This window comes from Lathyrus oleraceus, chromosome 7, assembly GCF_024323335.1.
Source record: "Lathyrus oleraceus cultivar Zhongwan6 chromosome 7, CAAS_Psat_ZW6_1.0, whole genome shotgun sequence".
In the NCBI taxonomy this organism is placed as follows: domain Eukaryota; kingdom Viridiplantae; phylum Streptophyta; class Magnoliopsida; order Fabales; family Fabaceae; genus Lathyrus; species Lathyrus oleraceus.
The window spans coordinates 38220629-38242433 of NC_066585.1; the positions used below are offsets into that span (position 1 = coordinate 38220629).

Here is a 21805-nt window from a genome sequence, read left to right on the forward strand (position 1 = left end):
TTACCCCTTCAAACAAAAACTTTTCTGTATGTAAGGCATGAACACAAACACCTTTTACATAAGGAATCAACCCTATTAGAAAGGTTCTAATGTACACAAATTTAATGTTTGATAGGAAAAAGAAAATACTATATGTTCATAACTATTATTTTCAAATAGAAATATGTAAAATGATACTAAATAATATTCATATGACACAACATAAGCGTCTTCATTGCTTTCGCGAACTCCGTTACTTTCAAGCCTTTAGGCACATCTTTAGCCTATCAAGTTTTTGTTTTTTACAAAAATCATTTATAGATCTAGACCATATAAAATCATCCATAATAAAAAACAATTATACTCTAGTTTGATAACACAAACTCATGAAAGAAGAATACGAGAAGAGGCCAAAATATGCATTGCCATTTCAATACACTTCTACCATTCTTAAATAAAACCTCATATTCTAATGTCATAGCTCCTTCATGAAAGGTTTGCATAATTTTCACTTCGCTGCAAATATACAATTCTCCTTATCTTCAAAATATGCATTGGGCCAAAGATACAGAAACCCGATTGATATTTATAAACCCATCATTACATAATTCACGTAGCATCATCTGTTAATACCAACTCATGACGACACTTCTACTGAGTTTGATTTGAATTCTATGGTGCTACTGCTGGTAATATGCTTTTTAACTACTTCTTTAGAACATGTTGAGTTTGCTACACAACTATAAATAAAGATGATATACACAACATACAATAATATTTTATTTGATAAGAACACAAATGAAATATACAAAAATAAGAAGACAACATTTGTTTGATAGAAACACAAATTGTATATACAACTATAGCAAGAATTATTCCATTCTTTTTGTTTAAATTCAGATGTATTTCATTTGTTTCTTAGGTGCCAAGCAAATGAATAGTAGTGTAAATAATAATAATAGTAGTGTCGTAAAGGTATTTCATGGCTTATGTAAAATGTAAGAGCAAAATGATTAAATGAAATTATTTTTCAGAATTTTAGTAAATAATAATAATAGTAGTGTCGTAAAGGTAATAATGAAAGGATTTTGATTTTTTTTTATATTGATTTTCCTTTATTTTTAGACTAAAATACATGAAAAATGAATAATATAATAATTATTTTAAAATTTTATAAAAATATATGAAAATTAAAATTAAAAATTAAAAAATTAGAATTTTTAATTTTAAAATAATTTAAGTGAAGGTAAAAACCTAAAAAAAAAAGAAAATTCAGTGTGTGAAAATGTTCTATTTATATCAAGTTTAGGTTAAAATATTTAATTATAACATTAAAAGCTGAATCAACAATAAAATAAAATTAATAATTAATGTAAATGGATTCTAACCTAATATATTTTTTTGATTTTATTCAATGAATAAAATATTTGAGTTTTATGGTTTTTAATTAAAACAAAATTGTCAAAAATGAAATAAAGCATAAAAATAAAAATGAATTAATAAAAATTAAATTAGCCCTTTTGACTTTTTATTTTTTTATCCTTTTTTTGGATTTATTTTGAATAAAAAGTGAAAAAAGGAAAAGCAAATGAGTTTATTTTATTTCTTTCTTAGGTGCCAAGCAAATGAATTTCGATGGATTCGTGGATTATGTTAAATGTAACAGCAAAATTATTATTTCTTTGATAACAATAAAAGATATGCTTGTTAGGTACGTTAGGTCTCTTCATTATGTACTTAGCAAGATTTCTATATATATTTTGTTGGATTCTTGCAATTTTTATAGATTTTCGTTTATTAAAGCTACTGGATTATAGGGTAATTGTGTATTTGGTGTCCATTTATTTATCTTTATATTCTCTTATAGCTATTCTCATGTTTTTCAGTTGATTTAATTTTTTTGTGTGAAGACTGATAACTATTTCAGTGATATTAATCCTCTGTGCTGTTATATCACTTTACTTATTAATTTATGATTTATGTGCAGTCTATATTAAAAATGGTAATGGGTACATGTAAGTGTTGCACCTTCATGTTGGTAATGGATGCATATGCAAGTGTTGGTCCTTCATGTCATTCTATTACATTGCTAATGGATTCATGTGTGTTTATTTTTGAAATGGTAATTGATGTATATGTATGTAGACAAGAGGAAGACAAGTAAAATCTTTGTTGCAAACATCTCCAAGTTTTACATTTGTAACACTTTTATATTAATTTCATTTTTAAATCATGCTAATTGTAAATGTTATTTTATAATATTAGGCTAGTGAAAGTTTTACTGTCATTCATAAAATGATTATTATTTTTCTTTTTTTTATTGATTTTATAATATTAGGCTAGTGAAAGTTTTACTGTCATTCATAAAATAAACGTAATAATAAAATGATTATTATTTTTCTTTTTTTATATTGATTTTTCTTTATTTTTAGACTAAAATACATGAAAAATGAATAATATAATAATTATTTAAAAAAATTATAAAAAATTTGAAAATTAAATATAAAAATTATAAAAGTAGAAGTTTTAATTTTAAAATAATTTATGTGAAGGTAAAAACATTACTGTTTGTCCGACTTCTTTATTCCGTATTCATGTTTAGTTGTCAGTAAAAACCTCAGTTGGTAGATTTATGGAGAATTTGTTTCAAATTCTCGACCACGTTTACATTTCTCCCAAAATAGCTGATAGATTTATTTGGTGGAGGGACAACATCGGTTTCTCGGTCAGAAGCAGTTATGTTGTGAATCAGAAGTAGGTGGATGACAATTCTGCCATGGATACAACATGTCTTGATGGTTTAGACTTGATTTGGAAATTGAAAGTTCCTAGCAAGGTCCAAGTTTTCAGCTGGACAATGTTAATGTTAGTGGAGCTTGTCCTTTTTAGTCAAGTAATGGAGGAAGATGAGTTGCATCTTTTCAAGAACTGTGTGATTAGCAAAGTTATTTGGCTAGTGTGGGACCCTAATTTTGACCCTAAGATCCCTCATGGCATCATAACATTGCTCTTTGCATTTGCCTCAAGGATCATTAGCATCTTGGCTCCTTGCCCTTGGGTTGGGACTTGTGTGAGTGGTTTGAGACCACCAAGCATGCTTGAATTGTATATTATTGCTTTTCTTATTTTGTTTACTAACCAAAAGCACAAAAATATGTCACTATCATATTTTGTTTTGAAGCTTGAGCAATCATGTGATCCAAGGCTCCTAGGAGGCCCCTATGCTCAAAGAATGGCCATATGAAAGTGAAAGCAAGTATGACAATGGTTCACAAAGCTCTCAATCATCATATATGCCTCCCAAGTGTCTCAATTTTTCAATTTGATCAAGATAAGCCAAAGGGGCTTGAGGCTTGTTTCCGAAGGAAACCCTAATTCAACTGTGCATTGATTGTGCCTTGCTCACGAAGCAACCTCAACCCATGATCAAATTCAATCAAGGGAAGTTATTTCATTCATCATTTTATGCATATATGAGCTCATGTGAGTGTCCTCAATCATCGATTCATCAAGGTTTGAAGTATTAGCAGAATTAGGTATTTGGGATTTTCTTAGGGAGAAAGTAAATCCAGTCTATAAACATGGAGTAACCCCTATCATTTTAATATAACACCTACTTGCAGTTGTAAAGAATAAAAAATTCTCAAATTGAGAGCAGAGAGAGACTCTGCAGAAATTTCATCTTCTTCTTACTTTTCTCGTAAACCCTAAATTTTATTTTCTACCCAAATTCAAATTTTCTTTCTTCTTCCATTAAAGCTGTGTAGCGCAATCTTGCAATCAAGGCCGATTGAGTCACTCGACTGCAAAGTGAAGAACAAGAGAGAATCTGATTGATTTGATTGAATCATGTTCAACAAGATTGCAGGGGAATTCTCCATAAGTTTTGATGAATTTCCAACATTTAAAAACAAGGTGAACACTTTTAAATATGAATGGACATAAGAATTTAATTAAATTTTATGATGCTTATGAAGACCATGATAATGGGATTTCACTCATTATCCTATATCTCAGCTTGCAAAGTCATATCTTGATTCTATACATGAACATGTAATTTTGGATTTATTGCTTTCCCATTATTCTTGGCCAATATTCTTTCTGATGAATGTTTATATTCAAAGTCTCTTATGTGTAAGCTCAGTAGAAATGATGATTTTAATAGATTGATATAATAATTGCAGGTTTTAAGGAATGTTGATTATTTTCAACTAAAATGAGCATTTGGCACACATATTGTGGATGTTGTGGTCCTATGAAGAATCAAGTAATATAACTTCTAAAATGGTGAGGTGTCTGTGCCAAGTACATACCCGATACCTATGCATCAATTGTCATATCATTGCAAAACTTTTCTGAGTATTTTAAGGTTATTATATTTGAATTGTGCATTGAAGAGAAGATCAATTTTTCTGTATTGTAATTGATTTAAGAACAACTTCTTATTCATATTTGTTCAAGGGTTGTATTTAATCATCAAGTGTGTTGTAACTTTATTTGTAATAGAAAGCGGTGTGCTTTCTAAGTGTTGTAAATAGAGAGTGGTGTGATTTTCGGTTTATGTGAGAATCATTGTAGTGGTTGATGATTTATGAAAAAGATCCTTTGAATTAACTTAATTTAAAGTTCACCATATGTTTGATTCTTGTGAAGTCAAGGAAATGATGTGTTTCTTTGTTGTATTTTAAAATATTTTTAAATCCAATATAATATAATAAAACAAATCAATTTTTTAAATATTTTTTATCTTCAATATAAAACTATTTTAAAATACTGATATGTATTTATATTTTTGTTATTGGGCCAAAGATAAAGAATAATTGAGTTAAATGAATAAACCCATTACCAAATCGTAGGTAGACAACCCTAGCTTTAAATTCTACAACCTACTGCTTATCCTTTCTCAAATATAACAACTCAACCATATTCAATGGCTACCATGTTTTGATTTAAATACTGATATTTATTTGCACTATTTATTTAGATCTGATCCGACTTCTACTAAATTTTTCTTAATTTCATTCATAGGTAATATTCTAATATCTACTTAACCTTGTTTTAAATTATGCAGCTTCATCCTAACAGTTGAAGATGAAGTTTATTCATTCGGCCAAAAAATTTACGGTGCAATCTGATTGGTCTCTTGTCAGAGTTATATTTTTCTTTTCAACGACCGTGATTTCCTTGATTAAATATGGTGAGTCATAGTTTTATTTTCAGCATTGGTTCTGGATATTCTTAAGATTTTAAAATTTATGTTATATGAGTTGTTGTGGTGAAGTGTTTGTTAGTTGTTTCTTTGGTTGTGTTAACATGAATGGTTACCATGTGATTTTGTTAGGAATTGTGATAACATTAAGGATGTCATATTAGAATTTTGGTTGGGAAACCTGATTTAATACCATCACTGAATTTGGGGTTGAGTCTGACTCAATCTTATAAAATCAACTTATTAGGTGAGGACTGTCCACCATATATAAATATATTCCCATACCATATTTTATCCAATTTGAGACTATAAATACTAAAAAATCATTAAAACGAAAAGTGATTGTAACCACAAAGAGTTATCAGAAAAGGGAAAAGAAGAGAAAGAGAAAGAAAGTTCTTAGGGTTTGTGTGAATTTGTGATAAACTTGTTGTGTTCATACTCCATCATCATCAACAACTTCATCTTCTTCTTCTACTAGGTGAGTTCTTAGGGTTTGTGTGAATTTGTGATAAACTTGTTGTGTTCATACTCACTTTCTGGGCAGTTTCGTGAGGGGTTAACCGGTTAACGGTTTAGGTTAACCGGTTAACACTGAAACAGAATTTAATTTTATGTTCAGAATTTGACTCCAGTGGGGTTCGAACCCAGGACCTCCTCTGAAACTGTACATGCCTTACCACTAGGCTAGAGAGGTTGTTGTTGAATTCTTATGCAATGAATAAATATTAACCTAAATCTTGATTAGGATAGATTGATGAATTAATTGAGTATTATACCTCCGTTTTGGACACGGCCGGATGCGTTAGAAAGATAACGTAAAGGGCTATTATTATTGTTCCATGTTATAAAATATTATGTGATTTATAAATGCCATGAATTTTATCATGATGAAAATTGAATATTGTTGTTATGTGGAAGGTGAAATAACATGATTAAAAACCTTACAAAGATGAGTGAGGAAACCTAGAAGAATAATTTGATTAATAACTTAGAAAGATAATCTAGGTTATGGAACATGTGAGATACATGTATGAGAATACGGTATTCATTCGTACGACGCTTATGTGAGGTCGTGGACGAATTGTTGCCATGATTGAGAATGAGACGCATTGTATGGAACATGCCATGTTATTATTTGTGTATTATTATTATTTGTGTATTATGGTGAATGAAGTCACCTATGATTGATGAATTTGTTATGGTTCGTGGAACCAATGTTTTGTGGAACCGATCATGTATTCAGAATGTGTGTTTTTCTGTGATGGTACACATCTCTATTGGTATGCTTAAACGTGTAAGCATTGGGATGTGGGACCAATGATTCGAGCCTCAATTGGGTTTGAGCCCCAACCATGGCGGACATGGGGGAAAGGTGGACACCTAAGTGGGTTAGAGTCCCATACGGTGAAAGATACTCAAAGTGGGTTAGAGTCCCATACGAGTGATGGTTCTTAAAAGTGGGTTAGAGTCCCATAGGGGAACCTGATATCCACCGCGAAAGTCGAATCATACGGACATGCGTGAACCAAGCCTTGGCCTAGACGTAGGTCCGGTTGGGGATCGATGTTGCGTGAATCTGAATAATGATCGTGGTTGAGTTATGAGAACTCAGATGCATGTTGCCATACAATTGCGAGATAGTTCCCCATCGTTCAAGTCTTCGTTCCCTTGTTGACTTGAGTTGGATATGAGTTGAATATTGATTAGAAACCCTGTAGAGCTGAGTGGACCCATAGGATAGGAGAACTCACTGAGATTATTATCTCATCCCATCACTGTTGTTATTTTTCAGGTATTCTTTACAGGTTGGATCTAAGAGAAACTATTATGGATGTTTCAAGGGTTGCTGTTTAGCATGATCTTCCGCTGTGGAGTTGTGTGCAATGAAGATATTGTACATAGTTCTTAGATTTTTATTGTTTAGGCATTATTGTATAACATGTTCCATTGATGTTTTTAGTTTGGACATGTGTATATCTTAATGCCATTAGGCACTTATGTTGTGACAGTACCAAAATTTAACACTTGTATGATATTATTCTAGATATATATTATACGGGTTGTTACAGTTGGTATCAGAGCAGGTCGATTCTCGACCTAGCCTTGAAACATCATAAGTAAATCTATTCCTGCCTCATATGTGTGTATAGCCAACATGATTCTTAATATCACTGTATATAGTATTGGGCCTGATCAACCTAATGCTATGTCCATGGTAGGTAGGATCATGGTTGAGCGACCACGAGGACTCCGAAGTGTGGGTTGAACTTGTGCTTTGAGAATAGGCTCAAGCCAAGAGTTAGAAATTAAGGAGAACTAGATGGCCCAGTTGAAGTTTCAGAGGCGTTGTGATTTGGGTATTATGGAATTGAAGAGTAGTGTATCATCCAAGCGATTCTACGGTGTTAACAGTGTTAAGAAGTTAAGGATCTCTATTGGATAAATTGTCAGAGCTTTGAGAGAGGTGTGAGTTGCTAGTGGAGTAAGATATACTCACTAATGTGGAATAGTATTGCGAGTGATTCTGTATGGTAAAGGAGGAAGAATGGTTATGTTACGCATATGTCATAAGGTCTGGAAGTGAGGTAGTGTATTAGTGTTTCAGCTTCTAAGGCCACTAAAATATTTTGGAAGAACGAGAGTACTTAATGGAATATATATATGTATTTGGAATGGTACCTTGTAAGTGGTTAAAGACTTGAGGGATAAGGACATTCAGTTTTGTTGGGAGCCTAAGGTAGTGGTGAAGTCTAAGAAGAGACTCGAGGACATGGTTGCCTATTCCAAGTGAAACATGTATGGACCAAATGAAGGTTAGAAGATAAACCAAGTATGTCCAGTTTTAGAAGGGAGATCGGATTTGAGATAGCTCGTTAGCGGTTCAGTGTTAGTAAGATACCATTATGGAATGATGAGTTACCTAAAGATCAATTATAAGAGTTTGTGTTGGAGGCAGATAGCGCACATTATATAGTAATGGAAGCTCCAGTGGGTTTTGGTTGTATGAGAACTGATTGAGGATAAGAGCAATTAAGTTGGATTTAAGGACTTCTAGTAGAATGGTTTTTGTAATTGGAACGGAGAGAATTACCATAGGGAGACAAGTGAACACCAAGTGCGGAAGTAGTGTGGATGTTGCAATACAACTGTTGTAATGGGGTACATTTTTTTATAAAGGCACAATGGGACCATTAAGATTCATTAAGACAAAGTTATGGGCGTGTAGTTGATGATTGTTCACATCGAGGATTTCTAGAGTATGTAGTGTGTAACACCCGAGGTCGGAGAGGCCGAAGAGTGGTTACATGTAACATCTGAGGGTGATGGAGTGGTTGTCATTGCATGATGCATGACAATGAGACACTCCTAGCAACTCCTAAGGGAAAAAACCGAATTCACATCGGAATGAGAGGGATCCTGAGGCTGTGCAGGTATGAGACTACATGGTTGAAAGAAGGCTTATAAGGATTAATTGGTGCTACCTATATCAACAAGATGCATCTTCTTTTCGGTATCCTAATCAATAAGAACTCCATAGTTAAGCGTGCTTGACTTGGAGTAGTATTGGGATGGGTGACCTTCTGGGAAGTTTCCTGAAAAGCGTGCGAGTGAGGACAAAACATGTTGAAAAAGGCCCGTGTTGATTTGTGGGGTTAGTTGATAATCCTGAAAGCAGTCTGGAGTGTTACATAGTGGAATAGAGGAAGTTAGACCTTGGTGTTAAGAGAAGTATATGATAGAAGTATTATGGTCACAAGTAAGTGTAGTGGATTCCTTGTCTTGAGATGGATGTAAGTAACATACCTTTTGTTGAGCAGTGAGTCTTGTATTCTAAGAAGTTGAGTTGATGATAGACAATGGAAGATAAGCTAAGCTGGAGCATATGGACTAAGTGTAGGATTTGAAATATGTTATGATGTAAGAGCTTATTGGGAGACAATGAGGATTGTCCATAGCAAGTCATCTAGACAAGTAACCCCAGTATGATGAAGGGAGTAATAGGTATTAGTTTAGAAGAAAATTCCAGTCATAATTGTGTGGCAATGATAAGGTTCATCTTAAGTGAATTTTATTTGGATTGAAAGAGTAATATTGGCTTATTGGAAGTCTGGTTGTTATTTATCTTCTTGAGAAGTATTTGGTTGGCTGGTTAGTCGCGGAGTATAAACGTTCACACCGTGTTGGAGCTAAGGATGTCCTAAATGTCATAAGTGTACCGTTGTGGATGTACAAATTGAGGATGGAGTTGCAAGTCACCGCAAGTCAGATTGGTAGTTTTGAGATTGGGATTTCTGAAGGTGTAGTGCGTAGTTGGTCAGCTGAGGAGATATCATGGAAGTCAGACGCATGGGAAAACCAACCTGGTAGACCATGCTCAATTTAAGTAAGTCGGGGAAGTACCACTATTATGATTATGAATAACTATAAGGAACAGACTTGGAAGAGACCTATTAAGCGGTGATCTGGAAGGGATTAGATAGGTATGTGGTATAGATATTGATAAGGTGTGAAGCGGTTGGTCATGGTATGAAATTGATTGATACATTCGGATTCATAGCCTTAGATGTAGACTCCCTGAGAGTGGTAATGGATGTGTACGATGATACTTTACCGTATTGGAGGGATTCGTGAGTTATACTTCCAAGAAGGGACGAGGATAAGATATTCCTGAAGTTAAACAGGTAACTCGGACTGTATATGAGTAAGAGCATGAGCTAGGATTATGGAAGATGGGACAGAATGATTGAGATGAATGACTTTGGATACAAAGTGAAATGTTATCTCTAGATGTGTATGGAATATTTTGTGTGACTCTATGAGGTGTATGGACACTCATAGTTATGTTCGAGATTGCTTAAGTTCCTTAGAAGTGGTGTTTTGTTGATGATTTAAAGTCCTTGACGATGTTACCTTGTTAATGGCCAAGATCATGTGCCGGGAGAAATATTGAATGAATCAAAACCCTATGAGAGGATTTGATATGGAATATAGTAACCAGAACCGGATGTTTTCAAACTAATTTGGTTTAGCTGCATCGAACACATGATGAATTTGGATGTTCTATGTTTTTATGGTTGTACTAATGTAACTCCTGGATACCTGCCTTCTGAAGAGTGTTGGTCTTATTCTGAACTTTAGTGAGTCATGAAGGAAGTTATTCTACTAATTGAGGTCGGTAAGGTTCTAGTACCATTTTGGATAGTAGGCACTCTGAGGGTAAGTGTGTTTCTTTTTGGATTGTTAGCTAAACAGTAGTGCCTAGGAATCCCAAGTGTTCCACTATTGGAATCAGGGTATCACACTGGAAGGTGATGGATGAAAGAGCTCAATCAAGTCTATGGGGATCAGAGAGATAGTTACTCGTAAGAATGGAGGTAAGGATGAGAGTAAGATAATCTTGTGCTAATGGTTCTATCTTTTTGGAGTAGTACGAGAGAAGGGAAGCAGTAGGAGTAAGGGCTTGTAGCATACATTATCAGATCAAGTGAAGTTGATGAGATTACCGGTAGATGGATTACAAGTTTGTCACATTTGTTGAAGGAATAATAAGGGAAGAGTAGTCAATATTGTGTGGTTAAGGAATCAATAAATTTTCTTATGAAGAATTAATGAGTATTGATTAACTGAGTCCAGATGAGATGTTGTAATTATGTTTTGTGTAACTTAGTGAAAGGAAGGGAAGTCGTGGTTTCCGGGAAGAAAGTGACCCACTGATGTTGAGCGGTATATAAGAGGAATTATGTGGAAGCAAGTTTAAATGTTAATCCAATATTAGAATGAGATTGTGATGGAAATCAAGAAGTTTCGAAAGTTCAGGGAAGAAGGAAAATTTGTCAGCAAAGACAAGTTAGAAGAATGAGTATGTCCGAGACTTGAAATTGAAGAGAAGTCAAGTGTTGGTCTAAGATGTTGATGCAAGGTTTGTTGGTTTGCTTAGTGAAGGAAATTCGGGGGCGAATTTCAATTTAAGGGGGGGAGAATGTAATATCCCATATTCCCTTAAATGCTCAATTAGTGGTCAGTTGAGACCTATTGAATTCCTATGTATTATATCTTTGGTTAGTTGTAACAATTGAAGCTCCTATGTGCTCTAAATGTTGTCAATTGGGACCAATAGAGTAAATGGTGAACTCTGAATGAATTGATTATTAATAAAGAGACATACCAATATTAATAAGTACAAGAGAGGACATTTTTGGTAACATTAATAATTGGTCAATTGGTACTGGAAGATAAAATATCAATTGAGATATTTTATTACTACTTGATATTATATATTATATACATATATTATATAGTATATGTGTGGTGGAAAAGAAAAGAAGAAAATGATAAGAAGTAGTAGGAAGAGATAAGAAGAAGGAGAGAGTTATCAGAAAAGGGAAAAGAAGAGAAAGAGAAAGAAAGAGGAAAAGAGAAAGAAAAAGAAAGAAGAAAGGAGAAAGAGAAAGAAGAGGAGAAGAGGAAGGAACCATCACCATCATCTCATCTTCATCATCAACAACTTCATCTTCTTCTTCTACTAGGTGAGTTCTTAGATAGTTTTAGCCTTTGGGGGAAAATAATCTATATTTGTGGGGTTAGGGTTTGTGTGAATTTGTGATAAACTTGTTGTGTTCATACTCCCTATCTATGCTATGTGTTGATATCATGTTGATTGTTGTGGAAAAACCATATTATGTGAAAATTGTAGGCAAAAATGGTATATGGAAAGGAAAATAAAAGAGGAGTTAATTAAGGAAAGAAGTTACTGAGAGAATTAATGGAAATTGGAATTTTTCCCATTTTTTAAGGTGTTAACCGGTTAACGATATGAGGTAACCGGTTAACGCGTAGCAAAACTCACTTTCTGGGCAGTTTCGTGAGTGGTTAACCGGTTAACGGTTTAGGTTAACCGGTTAACACTGAAACAAAATTTAATTTTATATCTGTTCAGAATTTGACTCCAGTGGGGTTCGAACCCAGGACCTCCTCTGAAACTATACATGCCTTACCACTAGGCTAGAGAGGTTGTTGTTGAATTCTTATGCAATGAATAAATATTAACCTAAATCTTGATTAGGATAGATTGATGAATTAATTGAGTATTATACCTCCGTTTTGGACACGGCCGGATGCGTTAGAAAGATAACGTAAAGGGCTATTATTATTGTTCCATGTTATAAAATATTATGTGATTTATAAATGCCATGAATTTTATCATGATGAAAATTGAATATTGTTGTTATGTGGAAGGTGAAATAACATGATTAAAAACCTTACAAAGATGAGTGAGGAAACCTAGAAGAATAATTTGATTAATAACTTAGAAAGATAATCTAGGTTATGGAACATGTGAGATACATGTATGAGAATACGGTATTCATTCGTACGACGCTTATGTGAGGTCGTGGACGAATTGTTGCCATGATTGAGAATGAGACGCATTGTATGGAACATGCCATGTTATTATTTGTGTATTATTATTATTTGTGTATTATGGTGAATGAAGTCACCTATGATTGATGAATTTGTTATGGTTCGTGGAACCAATGTTTTGTGGAACCGATCATGTATTCAGAATGTGTGTTTTTCTGTGATGGTACACATCTCTATTGGTATGCTTAAACGTGTAAGCATTGGGATGTGGGACCAATGATTCGAGCCTCAATTGGGTTTGAGCCCCAACCATGGCGGACATGGGGGAAAGGTGGACACCTAAGTGGGTTAGAGTCCCATACGGTGAAAGATACTCAAAGTGGGTTAGAGTCCCATACGAGTGATGGTTCTTAAAAGTGGGTTAGAGTCCCATAGGGGAACCTGATATCCACCGCGAAAGTCGAATCATACGGACATGCGTGAACCAAGCCTTGGCCTAGACGTAGGTCCGGTTGGGGATCGATGTTGCGTGAATCTGAATAATGATCGTGGTTGAGTTATGAGAACTCAGATGCATGTTGCCATACAATTGCGAGATAGTTCCCCATCGTTCAAGTCTTCGTTCCCTTGTTGACTTGAGTTGGATATGAGTTGAATATTGATTAGAAACCCTGTAGAGCTGAGTGGACCCATAGGATAGGAGAACTCACTGAGATTATTATCTCATCCCATCACTGTTGTTATTTTTCAGGTATTCTTTACAGGTTGGATCTAAGAGAAACTATTATGGATGTTTCAAGGGTTGCTGTTTAGCATGATCTTCCGCTGTGGAGTTGTGTGCAATGAAGATATTGTACATAGTTCTTAGATTTTTATTGTTTAGGCATTATTGTATAACATGTTCCATTGATGTTTTTAGTTTGGACATGTGTATATCTTAATGCCATTAGGCACTTATGTTGTGACAGTACCAAAATTTAACACTTGTATGATATTATTCTAGATATATATTATACGGGTTGTTACAGTTGGTATCAGAGCAGGTCGATTCTCGACCTAGCCTTGAAACATCATAAGTAAATCTATTCCTGCCTCATATGTGTGTATAGCCAACATGATTCTTAATATCACTGTATATAGTATTGGGCCTGATCAACCTAATGCTATGTCCATGGTAGGTAGGATCATGGTTGAGCGACCACGAGGACTCCGAAGTGTGGGTTGAACTTGTGCTTTGAGAATAGGCTCAAGCCAAGAGTTAGAAATTAAGGAGAACTAGATGGCCCAGTTGAAGTTTCAGAGGCGTTGTGATTTGGGTATTATGGAATTGAAGAGTAGTGTATCATCCAAGCGATTCTACGGTGTTAACAGTGTTAAGAAGTTAAGGATCTCTATTGGATAAATTGTCAGAGCTTTGAGAGAGGTGTGAGTTGCTAGTGGAGTAAGATATACTCACTAATGTGGAATAGTATTGCGAGTGATTCTGTATGGTAAAGGAGGAAGAATGGTTATGTTACGCATATGTCATAAGGTCTGGAAGTGAGGTAGTGTATTAGTGTTTCAGCTTCTAAGGCCACTAAAATATTTTGGAAGAACGAGAGTACTTAATGGAATATATATATGTATTTGGAATGGTACCTTGTAAGTGGTTAAAGACTTGAGGGATAAGGACATTCAGTTTTGTTGGGAGCCTAAGGTAGTGGTGAAGTCTAAGAAGAGACTCGAGGACATGGTTGCCTATTCCAAGTGAAACATGTATGGACCAAATGAAGGTTAGAAGATAAACCAAGTATGTCCAGTTTTAGAAGGGAGATCGGATTTGAGATAGCTCGTTAGCGGTTCAGTGTTAGTAAGATACCATTATGGAATGATGAGTTACCTAAAGATCAATTATAAGAGTTTGTGTTGGAGGCAGATAGCGCACATTATATAGTAATGGAAGCTCCAGTGGGTTTTGGTTGTATGAGAACTGATTGAGGATAAGAGCAATTAAGTTGGATTTAAGGACTTCTAGTAGAATGGTTTTTGTAATTGGAACGGAGAGAATTACCATAGGGAGACAAGTGAACACCAAGTGCGGAAGTAGTGTGGATGTTGCAATACAACTGTTGTAATGGGGTACATTTTTTTATAAAGGCACAATGGGACCATTAAGATTCATTAAGACAAAGTTATGGGCGTGTAGTTGATGATTGTTCACATCGAGGATTTCTAGAGTATGTAGTGTGTAACACCCGAGGTCGGAGAGGCCGAAGAGTGGTTACATGTAACATCTGAGGGTGATGGAGTGGTTGTCATTGCATGATGCATGACAATGAGACACTCCTAGCAACTCCTAAGGGAAAAAACCGAATTCACATCGGAATGAGAGGGATCCTGAGGCTGTGCAGGTATGAGACTACATGGTTGAAAGAAGGCTTATAAGGATTAATTGGTGCTACCTATATCAACAAGATGCATCTTCTTTTCGGTATCCTAATCAATAAGAACTCCATAGTTAAGCGTGCTTGACTTGGAGTAGTATTGGGATGGGTGACCTTCTGGGAAGTTTCCTGAAAAGCGTGCGAGTGAGGACAAAACATGTTGAAAAAGGCCCGTGTTGATTTGTGGGGTTAGTTGATAATCCTGAAAGCAGTCTGGAGTGTTACATAGTGGAATAGAGGAAGTTAGACCTTGGTGTTAAGAGAAGTATATGATAGAAGTATTATGGTCACAAGTAAGTGTAGTGGATTCCTTGTCTTGAGATGGATGTAAGTAACATACCTTTTGTTGAGCAGTGAGTCTTGTATTCTAAGAAGTTGAGTTGATGATAGACAATGGAAGATAAGCTAAGCTGGAGCATATGGACTAAGTGTAGGATTTGAAATATGTTATGATGTAAGAGCTTATTGGGAGACAATGAGGATTGTCCATAGCAAGTCATCTAGACAAGTAACCCCAGTATGATGAAGGGAGTAATAGGTATTAGTTTAGAAGAAAATTCCAGTCATAATTGTGTGGCAATGATAAGGTTCATCTTAAGTGAATTTTATTTGGATTGAAAGAGTAATATTGGCTTATTGGAAGTCTGGTTGTTATTTATCTTCTTGAGAAGTATTTGGTTGGCTGGTTAGTCGCGGAGTATAAACGTTCACACCGTGTTGGAGCTAAGGATGTCCTAAATGTCATAAGTGTACCGTTGTGGATGTACAAATTGAGGATGGAGTTGCAAGTCACCGCAAGTCAGATTGGTAGTTTTGAGATTGGGATTTCTGAAGGTGTAGTGCGTAGTTGGTCAGCTGAGGAGATATCATGGAAGTCAGACGCATGGGAAAACCAACCTGGTAGACCATGCTCAATTTAAGTAAGTCGGGGAAGTACCACTATTATGATTATGAATAACTATAAGGAACAGACTTGGAAGAGACCTATTAAGCGGTGATCTGGAAGGGATTAGATAGGTATGTGGTATAGATATTGATAAGGTGTGAAGCGGTTGGTCATGGTATGAAATTGATTGATACATTCGGATTCATAGCCTTAGATGTAGACTCCCTGAGAGTGGTAATGGATGTGTACGATGATACTTTACCGTATTGGAGGGATTCGTGAGTTATACTTCCAAGAAGGGACGAGGATAAGATATTCCTGAAGTTAAACAGGTAACTCGGACTGTATATGAGTAAGAGCATGAGCTAGGATTATGGAAGATGGGACAGAATGATTGAGATGAATGACTTTGGATACAAAGTGAAATGTTATCTCTAGATGTGTATGGAATATTTTGTGTGACTCTATGAGGTGTATGGACACTCATAGTTATGTTCGAGATTGCTTAAGTTCCTTAGAAGTGGTGTTTTGTTGATGATTTAAAGTCCTTGACGATGTTACCTTGTTAATGGCCAAGATCATGTGCCGGGAGAAATATTGAATGAATCAAAACCCTATGAGAGGATTTGATATGGAATATAGTAACCAGAACCGGATGTTTTCAAACTAATTTGGTTTAGCTGCATCGAACACATGATGAATTTGGATGTTCTATGTTTTTATGGTTGTACTAATGTAACTCCTGGATACCTGCCTTCTGAAGAGTGTTGGTCTTATTCTGAACTTTAGTGAGTCATGAAGGAAGTTATTCTACTAATTGAGGTCGGTAAGGTTCTAGTACCATTTTGGATAGTAGGCACTCTGAGGGTAAGTGTGTTTCTTTTTGGATTGTTAGCTAAACAGTAGTGCCTAGGAATCCCAAGTGTTCCACTATTGGAATCAGGGTATCACACTGGAAGGTGATGGATGAAAGAGCTCAATCAAGTCTATGGGGATCAGAGAGATAGTTACTCGTAAGAATGGAGGTAAGGATGAGAGTAAGATAATCTTGTGCTAATGGTTCTATCTTTTTGGAGTAGTACGAGAGAAGGGAAGCAGTAGGAGTAAGGGCTTGTAGCATACATTATCAGATCAAGTGAAGTTGATGAGATTACCGGTAGATGGATTACAAGTTTGTCACATTTGTTGAAGGAATAATAAGGGAAGAGTAGTCAATATTGTGTGGTTAAGGAATCAATAAATTTTCTTATGAAGAATTAATGAGTATTGATTAACTGAGTCCAGATGAGATGTTGTAATTATGTTTTGTGTAACTTAGTGAAAGGAAGGGAAGTCGTGGTTTCCGGGAAGAAAGTGACCCACTGATGTTGAGCGGTATATAAGAGGAATTATGTGGAAGCAAGTTTAAATGTTAATCCAATATTAGAATGAGATTGTGATGGAAATCAAGAAGTTTCGAAAGTTCAGGGAAGAAGGAAAATTTGTCAGCAAAGACAAGTTAGAAGAATGAGTATGTCCGAGACTTGAAATTGAAGAGAAGTCAAGTGTTGGTCTAAGATGTTGATGCAAGGTTTGTTGGTTTGCTTAGTGAAGGAAATTCGGGGGCGAATTTCAATTTAAGGGGGGGAGAATGTAATATCCCATATTCCCTTAAATGCTCAATTAGTGGTCAGTTGAGACCTATTGAATTCCTATGTATTATATCTTTGGTTAGTTGTAACAATTGAAGCTCCTATGTGCTCTAAATGTTGTCAATTGGGACCAATAGAGTAAATGGTGAACTCTGAATGAATTGATTATTAATAAAGAGACATACCAATATTAATAAGTACAAGAGAGGACATTTTTGGTAACATTAATAATTGGTCAATTGGTACTGGAAGATAAAATATCAATTGAGATATTTTATTACTACTTGATATTATATATTATATACATATATTATATAGTATATGTGTGGTGGAAAAGAAAAGAAGAAAATGATAAGAAGTAGTAGGAAGAGATAAGAAGAAGGAGAGAGTTATCAGAAAAGGGAAAAGAAGAGAAAGAGAAAGAAAGAGGAAAAGAGAAAGAAAAAGAAAGAAGAAAGGAGAAAGAGAAAGAAGAGGAGAAGAGGAAGGAACCATCACCATCATCTCATCTTCATCATCAACAACTTCATCTTCTTCTTCTACTAGGTGAGTTCTTAGATAGTTTTAGCCTTTGGGGGAAAATAATCTATATTTGTGGGGTTAGGGTTTGTGTGAATTTGTGATAAACTTGTTGTGTTCATACTCCCTATCTATGCTATGTGTTGATATCATGTTGATTGTTGTGGAAAAACCATATTATGTGAAAATTGTAGGCAAAAATGGTATATGGAAAGGAAAATAAAAGAGGAGTTAATTAAGGAAAGAAGTTACTGAGAGAATTAATGGAAATTGGAATTTTTCCCATTTTTTAAGGTGTTAACCGGTTAACGATATGAGGTAACCGGTTAACGCGTAGCAAAACTCACTTTCTGGGCAGTTTCGTGAGTGGTTAACCGGTTAACGGTTTAGGTTAACCGGTTAACACTGAAACAAAATTTAATTTTATATCTGTTCAGAATTTGACTCCAGTGGGGTTCGAACCCAGGACCTCCTCTGAAACTATACATGCCTTACCACTAGGCTAGAGAGGTTGTTGTTGAATTCTTATGCAATGAATAAATATTAACCTAAATCTTGATTAGGATAGATTGATGAATTAATTGAGTATTATACCTCCGTTTTGGACACGGCCGGATGCGTTAGAAAGATAACGTAAAGGGCTATTATTATTGTTCCATGTTATAAAATATTATGTGATTTATAAATGCCATGAATTTTATCATGATGAAAATTGAATATTGTTGTTATGTGGAAGGTGAAATAACATGATTAAAAACCTTACAAAGATGAGTGAGGAAACCTAGAAGAATAATTTGATTAATAACTTAGAAAGATAATCTAGGTTATGGAACATGTGAGATACATGTATGAGAATACGGTATTCATTCGTACGACGCTTATGTGAGGTCGTGGACGAATTGTTGCCATGATTGAGAATGAGACGCATTGTATGGAACATGCCATGTTATTATTTGTGTATTATTATTATTTGTGTATTATGGTGAATGAAGTCACCTATGATTGATGAATTTGTTATGGTTCGTGGAACCAATGTTTTGTGGAACCGATCATGTATTCAGAATGTGTGTTTTTCTGTGATGGTACACATCTCTATTGGTATGCTTAAACGTGTAAGCATTGGGATGTGGGACCAATGATTCGAGCCTCAATTGGGTTTGAGCCCCAACCATGGCGGACATGGGGGAAAGGTGGACACCTAAGTGGGTTAGAGTCCCATACGGTGAAAGATACTCAAAGTGGGTTAGAGTCCCATACGAGTGATGGTTCTTAAAAGTGGGTTAGAGTCCCATAGGGGAACCTGATATCCACCGCGAAAGTCGAATCATACGGACATGCGTGAACCAAGCCTTGGCCTAGACGTAGGTCCGGTTGGGGATCGATGTTGCGTGAATCTGAATAATGATCGTGGTTGAGTTATGAGAACTCAGATGCATGTTGCCATACAATTGCGAGATAGTTCCCCATCGTTCAAGTCTTCGTTCCCTTGTTGACTTGAGTTGGATATGAGTTGAATATTGATTAGAAACCCTGTAGAGCTGAGTGGACCCATAGGATAGGAGAACTCACTGAGATTATTATCTCATCCCATCACTGTTGTTATTTTTCAGGTATTCTTTACAGGTTGGATCTAAGAGAAACTATTATGGATGTTTCAAGGGTTGCTGTTTAGCATGATCTTCCGCTGTGGAGTTGTGTGCAATGAAGATATTGTACATAGTTCTTAGATTTTTATTGTTTAGGCATTATTGTATAACATGTTCCATTGATGTTTTTAGTTTGGACATGTGTATATCTTAATGCCATTAGGCACTTATGTTGTGACAGTACCAAAATTTAACACTTGTATGATATTATTCTAGATATATATTATACGGGTTGTTACAAATAGGAAGAGATAAGTACCATACCTGGTTGGTTAACTGTCTAATTGAATCATACTTGTTATACATTTTAGTGCACAAAACCACATTCATGTGCATGTATTTGATACCTTGACAATAGTGATGTCTTACTATCACATTTCTAATGCATGTTAAATTTATTTTTATCCAAAATTGTAGTTCCCAAGGCACTGTTACTGAACGAGTATGATCTTCACGGTTGGAAAACCAAGGTCTGTATCAGACAATCTGCATAAATGGATTTAGTCTCTCTCTGTTAGTTTTACATACTTAAAATCTGGTTGTACTTCAGGTGTGTGCTAAGCGGAAAAACATTCCCGGAATGAAGAAATATCGTGGGAGAAACACCTACGTATTGGAGTCCATGAGGCCATCTCCAGTGTATCGTAGACCTGGTTATGGGTAAGCAAATACCGTAAACTTTAAAAACTTGGATTTTGATGAGTATAAGTGAATACAAAGTATATTTTTCTGAAATCAAACAGTATTTTATTTCAACCTTCAAAGGTTTTTGTCAATTTGAAACCATATAAGGCATCCATTATGTGACAATATATTTCTACAATCTTCACTTCCATTCTTGCCCTTTTGATATATGCATCCATTTATTTATTTTTCTTTTGGAATTTGCATTCAAAGGATCTTACTTTGAGCCAAAGCTACATATATTGGTGACAGATGCCTCTCAAGGAGAGATATTTGATTGAAATTTCTAATATATTATTCTCACGTTTTATAGTTTTTAACTTCATTTTTCTTTATGAATTTATACACAACATGTATTTATGATTTATGTGCAGTTGATATTCAAAATGTAATGGATGCATCTGCAAGTCTTGATCATTCATGTCTTCCATCACATGTGATAGGAACAGAGATGATATACACAGCTAGAGGAAGACAACATTTGTTTGATATAGATCAAGAGGAAGACAACATTTGTGTGATAGGAACATAGATGATATGTACAACAAAAAATGACAACAGTTGTATGATAGGAATAAAGATGATATACATAATACGAAGAAGACAATACTTTGTTTGATAAGAACACAAATGATACATACAACAATACGAAGACAACATTTATTTGATAGAAACACAAATTATATATACAACTATAGGAAAAAGTATTTCACTGTTTTATTTTATTTTATTGTCTTAAGGTTAAATATAAAGACAATTCACATGTACTCTAAGTTCGCGTTTTGAGATCATGTTGAATTTTTAAAATTAAGGAACAAGTTATTAAATGTAAGGATTGATTGTCACCAATAATTTGGTTACTGCTTAACTTTTTCATATATATATATATATATATATATATATATATATATATATATATATATATATATATATATATATATATATATATATATATATATATATATTTATATATATATATATATATATTCACGTAGCATCATATGTTAACTTTCTCATATATGAGTTTGATTTCAATTCTACGGCGCTACTACTGAGTTTGATTTAAGTACTGGTCGTATGCTTTTTAATTACTTTTTTAGAACATGTTGAGTTTGCTACACAACTATAAATAAAGATGATATACACAAATGATATATACAAAAATAAAAAGACAACGTTTGTTTGATAGAAACACAAATTGTATATACAACTATGGCAAGAATGATTCCACTGTTGTTGTTTAAATTCAGATGTATTTCATTTGTTTCTTAGTAAATAACAATAACAGTAGTGTAATAAAGGTAATAATAAAAGGACTTTTCTTTTTCTCTTTTTTTTTATATTAATTTTCCTTTATTTTTAGACTAAAATACATGAAAAATGAATAATATAATAATTATTTAAAAAATTAATAAAAAATTCAAAAATTAAATATAAAAATAAAAAAAAGTAGAAGTTTTAATTTT

General features: G+C 34.5%; 1 protein-coding gene across 1 annotated transcript; it reads left to right on the forward strand.

Moving 5' to 3' along the window:
- Positions 1-4805: 4805 nt before the first annotated feature.
- Positions 4806-21166, forward strand: LOC127107337 (polyadenylate-binding protein 2-like). The gene is made up of 4 exons (XM_051044630.1): positions 4806-5176; positions 20073-20125; positions 20206-20315; positions 20714-21166. Exons 1-4 carry the CDS (start codon positions 5071-5073, stop codon positions 20715-20717), a joined length of 273 nt encoding a protein of 90 aa, XP_050900587.1. The 5' UTR covers positions 4806-5070; the 3' UTR covers positions 20718-21166.
- The last annotated feature ends 639 nt before the right edge of the window (positions 21167-21805 follow it).